An 8,412-nucleotide genomic window follows, 5' to 3' on the forward strand; every position below is an offset into this window, starting at 1 on the left:
CTTGGGTAAGATTGAGTTATGAGGACTCAATAATAACTAACCTAGGGTTTCAAAGTGTTGATTTGGGGTTTATGAGTCCTAATTGGTTAGTTAACTACTAGCACACCTAGATATTAAGTAAATGGGTGTTATTTGGGTTAGTGGATAACCCGAAATGAGTGTGTTGACCTTAAATGGACGGTTTTGGTATAAATGGGCCATTTAATGCATTTAAGTCATTAAATGCACATGAGTGAATTGTTGGTGCTTAGTCCAACTAGTTTGTGTGTTGATTGAGTACTTAATGTATTAGGTACTTTGCTTTGAAGCTTGCGGAAGTATAAATCCGTCACCGAAGCGTTAAGGTGAGTGGAATAATTATATATGTATGTATATAATTTATTTGCTTGTGGGGTATGAATTTAAAGTTCGATGTTGACGATGCCATACCACTATTTGTTTGTTGGTTGAGGGTTTAAAGTTCGATGTTGACGATACCTCATATGTATGGATTTAAATTTCGATGTTGACGAAGCCATACCACTATTGTAGTGACATCCGATGAGGGCTTAAAGTTCGATGTTGACGATACCTCATATGTGTGGGTTTTAAGTTCGATGTTGACGATACCACATTAATTGGGACGGATGGGATTTAAGTTCGTTGTTGACGATACCATTCGTAGGGCTAGCCTTGGGAATTGAATACTAATGGATGTTGCGAACATCAATGTTGTGTTTTGTGATGTAGCATAATATATTGCTTGTGTTTTATGCTATTGTTATACTAGCTTGTGTATTGGAGATTTAGCGTTATACGTTATGATGGTATGCTAATTATATTGCTAGTATGAATGCGAAAATGTTGTAGGTGATTGCAAGTAAGTAAGTTATATATGTATATGTATAATTATTGCATTCACTAAGCGTTTTGCTTACCCTCTCATTGTTTACCTTTTTATAGGCTCCGGTGTGGACTAGGGTAAGGGCGTTCGTTTGGATTAGTGATCCCGCTTGTTTTGATAGGAGACGCTTTTTGGAAGTTTAGCTTTCGGAAGTTCGACCAAGTTATGAGTAGTTTAACCCCAAACACCATGCTCGAAGTGTCGTTTGGAAATTAAACTTTTGTGGTCGAAACTTATAATTTGTACGAAACTCGTATTTCGGCCATATGTGGGCCCGGTATCGTAAAACTTCTTTTATTATTGGAATGCGTTAGTTTTACGTATTATATGTGTTGTGAAAAGCGTTTCGTCTAAATGTGTCGGGAAGTGGGAGATCTTTAATTGAAAAATGAGAAAACCGGACAGAAGCTGAAACAGCTTGTGCGCGCCGCGCACATGAAGGGCTGCACGCCGCGCACCCTCCTGTATATATAAAAAAAATTAAAAAATTATCGTGTTGTTTTCAGTTGGATATTGGGTTGGGTTGGGTTGGGTTGTTACACTTTTCCAGGTTCCAAGAGCTTGACATACAGCCTCCCCTTTGTTAGTTTCTGGTTTCCACTTAGCGAACAATTTTCGAATTCATAGATGACACCCCACCATTCAGCTATTGACATGAAGGTGGGTTCACTCCAACAATGTGGGGGAACAGCACTGATACTTAGCCAGGTCATTCTTCCTTCCGGCCAATATTCATCATCCCAAAGCATAATCTTACATAGCCATCGCCTGAGGGAATGGTTTGGACTTTTTACTAGATTCACCGTTGTTTCATGATCTAAAATCCAAGAGAACAGACATCCCCTCGAGTAGCTTGATTTGGACATCTTGAAAACCCTCTTCACAGCAAATTGCTTCAAGATTATTGAGAATATGAATATTTTTTGCCTCGCATAAAACAACATTCTTCATTGTTTCAACGTTACACCCTTCCTCTTTGACTTCCACTATTTTCTCCTTAATCTTAACTTCTTTTTTTGGACCACCACCATTTTTCATGTTGAGAAAGGATCTTAAGTCATCATCACACCCCTTAGAACATCTGTAAACCTTCTGCCATCCTGGAACTTGTTACCCTGTCTTATTGTTTATTAATTATCTTGTTTTCTTTAATTAATTGTTAGCCTAACCTCAAACATCGTTAGTTTGTTTCTGTTGAGAATAGTGTGTTACGAGTATTAGTTATTATTTGCGCTCTAATTACAAAGAATGGTTAGTCATATACCAAATCACAAACTACATCCTGTAACATTTGACTTGTAAAAACGTTAAGAATTTGTATAACTTTAAAGTGTTTGCAACTTTCCTATCTAACACTTACGTTCACTTCATCCTTGTCCATTGTATTCTATTCATTGCCAAACATATAATTAAAATAAAACTACACATAAATTTATATTTATTCATTATATAGTTATTAAGTAAAATATAAATATTAATATATAATATAAATAATAAATTAGTTTATTTAATTAATTATAATAATATTTTATCCATCTCTATTGTCTCGAGACAAAAAAATACACAGTTAAAAAAAACAAATTACTAACATATACTTTTCTTTTCATTTTTTAGTTTTACTCAATTTTTACCTATCTTTTTTTCTTACATCATAAAGTAGAGATACAAAAAAAAAAAATTATCACATTATTGCTTTCCATTTATAAAAGTGGATAATTAAATTAGGAAAAAAAGGATTGTGAACAATAAATATGAAATGATGGGAGTACTAAACTAGTCATGTGGGTAGAGTATATTGTTATACTTGCATATTTATATTCATATTCATATATACCAAAACAAAACCCAAAGCAATGATCACTCCCATCAAGAAACTTTTTCATACCTTTTAGGTACAAAAGAGAGGAACACATATTGCAAGTTGAAAGACACAGCTAAAGAATGAGTAAGAAAACGACACCGTACTACTAACCCCACTCTACCCACCCCACATACCAAATTTCCCTTTCATATCCTTTCACTGCACCCTCGAATCTCTTCCCTCTGATTCTCTCCCCAAATCAATCACTACTTTTAACTCCATCATCACATTTTTTTTCTCATTTCCAGAATTCTATTCCCTTTTTCATCAAATGACTAACTCCTCACTTCACTTCATTTCCCTTCTCTTCTTCTCATTTCTCTTCCACCCCTCCCACTCCGGTTTACTTTCACAACCGGTCCAACCGGTCCAACCGCTAAACCCTCCCAACACAGTCCCATCCTTCCCGGTCCAAACCGAGTCAGAACTCTGCCGGTTAGACTTATCCGCCGAGTTATTCGGAGGCGTAAACGCTGCTTGTGGTCGTAACCTTGACCGAAGCAGATGTTGTCCGGTTCTTGCGGCATGGTTATTTGCTGCTCATGCCAGGTCAGCATTACAATTAAACGGATCAACTCCTACTTCTGATGAAATGCCAATCATGCCTGATGACTCACAGAACTGTGTTAACTCGTTGCAAAACTCGTTACTGACTCGGAATATACGTATACCTCAACCTAATGCCTCATGCGACGCCGTTTTGTGTTTCTGTGGGATTAGATTGCACCAGATTGGTTCGCTTAGTTGTCCTGCTGCGTTTAATGTTACTAAGAACGTTACTAATGCTATTCCTACTGCTGCTGTTAGAAACCTGGAAAAAAGTTGTCGGAATTCATCGTACGCCGGTTGTACTAATTGTCTTGGAGCTTTGCAAAAGGTGATACATTTTTTACTACTTTATATTTTTTTAATTTATTTATTAAATCATTTGGTGTTTTTTAAAAACGAAAAATTAAACACATGTAGCAGTTGCCTAGTTGGTAACAATGTCCAAAAGTAATTATAGAGGTTGACAACTGTATAATTTGAATTATAACGTGCGTATTAGAGCACTCCCAATGGCAGTGCCAATCTATTAACAATCCATTGCCAATCTCAAACACCGAGTGTTTTGTTAATTCTTAGCCAATTCCATTTTGCCATCCATTTAGTGTATTTGAAGCATAATGCATCACGACATTTTAGCTTTATTTATTTGTACACTTTGCTTTAAAACTAGTATTATGATTTGATTAATTAATTTTAAATGGTTGAGGAAGGGTGTAATGGTTGGAAGTGATATGTGATGGGTTAGTGATATGAAGGAAATGAGAAGGAAATTGTGATGTGACGCTGATGTGACAGTGTGTTAATCTGAAGAAGTGCGTCACGATTGGGAATGCTCTTACGAGAAAATATTGAATATTGATATTTGATATTTCAAATAAGTAATTTTTCTTTCAAATAAATAAGTTATTCTTACCTTAAAATAATACTACGTACTTTTTTATTTTAAGGTATGAAATTATTTTTTTTGTGATAAACAATTATCAAGAATATTAGTTTATGTTACTCCGTAGTTTAGTTGTTTTAACAAATTCTAATTACAATATGTGTTTTATTTTACTGTAATAAATATAAATATAAATATTAATTAAATTTAAACTTAAAAAAGATATGAATATAAGTCGAAGTAAGTTATGAGATGAAAGGACTAAAATACCCTTGTTGAATGATTGAACGTTACAGTTAAATGACGATGGGAAAAACGGAACAAGAAAAAGTCATCATGAAGGTGGTGACCGAGCTAGCAAGATAATGGCACGTGACTGTCAGGTGATGGGGCTGACGTGGCTACTAGCAAGAAACAAAACGGCGTACATACCTACGGTATCTGCTGTATTGCGCGCTATCATGTACAGTGCGCACCCACCCCACGAGTTCAAATGCAGCCCCGATCAAGAAAACATGCCGTTAGCTGTTGATTCATTACAATTTGATAAATCTGCTTCATCATCTTCCTTGTCACGTACCAGTTTTATTGTAATGACAATATTGTCCTTGCTGGTTATTAGTGTTTCGGGAATTGTTTAATTTTTAAATATTTTTTTTTTTCTTGTGGATGACAAAAGGGATCACGTGAAAAGTTAGTAGGCATAGAGAGAGAACGGGGAAAAGGTTGGGTTAAGGTTATTTGTCTTTTGGCTTGAGGGGTATGTACACACGACACACTTGTATAACTAAGACTTTAGGATTTGGATTCTAGTTTGGAGGGAATTTCAAATTTATTATTTATAATTTATATTTACATAATTTATTAATTTATTATTATAATAAACTTTACTCCGGAGATAGGTATGTCCAAGGTTGTAAAAGTCGCGAGTCGGGGACGCATCGGTCGAGATCTAAAAAAGGCGCGTCGGGGACGCGCCGGTCGTTGACCAACGTTGACTTTATTAATAACTTCTTTTTTATATATATATATATATATAATAGTTGATTATGTACCATAAATTTCTTAAATAAGAACTCAAATTTAAAAACAATCAAACTTCAAACTCAATTAATGTTACCGAGTACATAATCAGTAAGGACACAGAGAAAAGAGCGGTCCAAAAAATGAAAACAACCCCTAATTTTAAAATATATCAGATCTTGACGAAAATTTGACTGACTTTGACCATTTTTGACCGTCTTTGACAGACTTTGATTGAACTTTTAGCTCTGACCGTCTTTTGAGTCGTTTTCTGAAAAACGGGACGGAAAACACAAAAAAACGACGCATCGGCCGTCGCGTCGGTTAAGTCGGCCGACTTTTACAACACTGGGTATGTCTCAATTAATAGTTTTTTTTTTTCTTTTTTTTTTTAACAACGATAACATTAAAACTAAGTCTTTTCATCAATAGATGAAAAGACGAACAAAGATACAAAAGAACCAAAAGCACTGCAAGGCTCGAAAGCAGTAAACGAACTATAACCCTTAACAAGGATCAAAAGCTAACTAAAATCGAGCCTTGACCAACAAGATCATAAAACGAGCCTGGAATACAAAACAAATACAAGCCCCAAATAACCCCATCTAACCAAACAACAACAAATAGCTCTAAAAACAACCAACAAAAAACTCACATCTACCCGACAACCTAAATCGTAATTGATGAAGTAAACTATATATTTGAGTGTTTGATTTGTGGAAAAGGATGAATCGAATGTTTTATCTCCAATAACTGTGTAAGCTCCGATTTGAAATCCGAATTTCAAGGGCGTAAAATAAACGATGGTGTTGGTTAGTGATCCAATAATAATATTCAAATGTTAACCACTTTGTTTTGATGATGACACCAAGTCTTATGTGCTTAAACAACGTATAGAACAACACAAGTTCACAAACCTACACAATCTCAAGCAAACGACCAATACACAAAATAGTTAAGTCAAAAGAGTCATTTGAAAAGCACTGAAGGAGTACGGTTGGGTCCACGATCGACCGTAGGTTAGATCGCGGGATGCCCTGTACCTTGGTTCTATGAAACAAGGTGCACGGTCGACTCCACGGCCAGCCGTGGGTCGACCGCAGTTTTCACTGTCCGAATTTTTGATCGAAAAATGTTTGACTACTTCGGGGCATCTATAATGTACAAAACTCATTTAAACATGCTTAGAATAGTTGCCTCCTTATTATTCAAATGGGTTTTGGTCACTAAAACACTAATTTTGGTTAATTACAGTTAATGACATCTTAATGACACTTTTAGCTTATGATTAATGTTGAATACACAAGTATGGCTAAAAGTTCTTTTTCAAAAATTATCTTTTTAAATCTAAATAAAAATAATAATATTTAAGATGGTCATTAAAGTCCCAACTAAAGAGAAGCTCTCCACTTGATTAGCCATTAAGCATTACTTACATACTTAATGTATGTTTAGTGTAAACTCTCAAAAGTCTTCATGTAAAAACGAGTTGGTCTAATTTGAAAGGTTGCAAGTAACCAATGAATGCATATACTTGCAAAACTAATGTTGACAAAAGGCTTGAAGACTTGTGACTTGAAGTTTAGAAGCTTGTGGTTGTCATGGGATCAAAATTCTACATTTGCTTTAAAAGGAAATCAATGACACATCACTAGTACAATGAGACTTTCCTCTTTTAAGCCAAGGTCAACCTCAAAGAATACATTCAAGATAAAAGGGGTAATGCAGGTCTTTTCAGATGTTTTTGGCATCTAATTGCAGCCATCCAATAAGGGAAAATGACAAAGTTAAAGATCTCAAACGGCTACAATTTCAGAGGTCAGAGACCTGCACGGTCGATCCACGGTCGACCGTGAGGTAAGGCGCAGTCAGTCAGGTTTGAATTTCTCTTGCCTATAAAAGCCAAACCTTAGTGCACTTGAAGATTCACCTCTTGCACTTACATTTTCATACATTTACTAATATCATTCAAATATTATTGCAATCTATTTAGAGTGATTCAAGCAAGAGTGATTGTAAACTTAGTTGTGAGTTTACTTGTAAACTATCTTCTTAAAGGGATCTAGAAGATATGTGGGGTTTCACTTAGTGGAAGCATTAGGATCTTGTGGTAAGAGCATTTGGTGATTGTGAGTTCTTCAAAGGGACGTAAGGGTTCATAAGTTGCGGCTTATCGAGGAGCTAGTGTTGTATCCGGACACTCCACCGACTATGGAGTATCATAGTGAATCTAACTCTCAATTCGTTAGAATTGAGGAGTGGATTAAGGAAGATTAGTTAACATCTTCCCGAACCACTATAAATCTCTGTGTTTGTTCTCTTATCCCCTTTATTTGCATTTACTTTACTTGTCAACAAACAAATCAAATCACACTATAGTAATCTCAAGTTCTAAATCGAAAAAGTTTTAAAAATTACACTAAGTAACTATTTCCCCCCCTCTAGTTACTTACAATTGGTATCAGAGTGGTTGCTCTAAACGTTTTGCTAAAATTGTTATTTTTAAGATAAAAATTAATTTTTGCAAACTTTTGAGTTAAAGATCATGGAACAAAAATTTGAGAACTTGAGCTATAGTGAAGGTTCCTCTATGCAAAGACCCCCACTACTTGAGAGTGAAGGATTTTGCTATTGGAAACAAAGATTTAAAAACATATGTCCGTGCTAAAGATATAGATGTTTGGAACATCATTACTAAGGGAGATTATGTTCCATTCACACTTAGTGAGGATAGAAAAACTAGAATAATTATACCCGAAGATAGTTGGTCCAAAGAAAATAAAACGGATGTAGGAAAAAATTATCAAGCTAAACTAGTCATATTTAACGCTTTGCCTAGAAAAGAATATGAAAGGGTCTTTATGCTTAAAAGTGCAAATGAAATACGGGATAGTTTATTAGTTACTCATCAAGGAAATGTGCAAGTCATTGAAAATAAAATTGAACTACTAGTAGCTCAATATGAATAATTTATTATATCGGATGATGAGAAAATTGATATCGCTTATCCTAGATTTAACAATATTTGTTCAAGTTTGAAAGCTTTAGGTACTGTCTACACGAACAAGCAATATATTCGAAAATTCTTAAGAGCATTACCTTCAAAATGGAGACCTAAAGTGACGGCGATTGATGAGTCAAAGGACTTAAAAAAATTGTCTCTTAATGAGCTCATTGGAAATCTCAAAGTTCATGAGGTCATCTTAGACAAGG

At 35.1% G+C, this 8,412-nt stretch overlaps 1 protein-coding gene across 1 annotated transcript; it reads left to right on the forward strand.

Annotated features, from left to right (window-relative positions):
- The first annotated feature begins 3,015 nt into the window (after positions 1-3,015).
- LOC139860058 (uncharacterized GPI-anchored protein At4g28100-like) lies at positions 3,016-4,817 on the forward strand. The gene is made up of 2 exons (XM_071848831.1): positions 3,016-3,621; positions 4,473-4,817. The coding sequence occupies exons 1-2, from the start codon at positions 3,016-3,018 to the stop codon at positions 4,815-4,817; spliced, it is 951 nt and encodes a 316-aa protein (XP_071704932.1).
- The last annotated feature ends 3,595 nt before the right edge of the window (positions 4,818-8,412 follow it).

Source organism: Rutidosis leptorrhynchoides, chromosome 7 (assembly GCF_046630445.1).
Source record: "Rutidosis leptorrhynchoides isolate AG116_Rl617_1_P2 chromosome 7, CSIRO_AGI_Rlap_v1, whole genome shotgun sequence".
Lineage (NCBI taxonomy): Eukaryota > Viridiplantae > Streptophyta > Magnoliopsida > Asterales > Asteraceae > Rutidosis > Rutidosis leptorrhynchoides.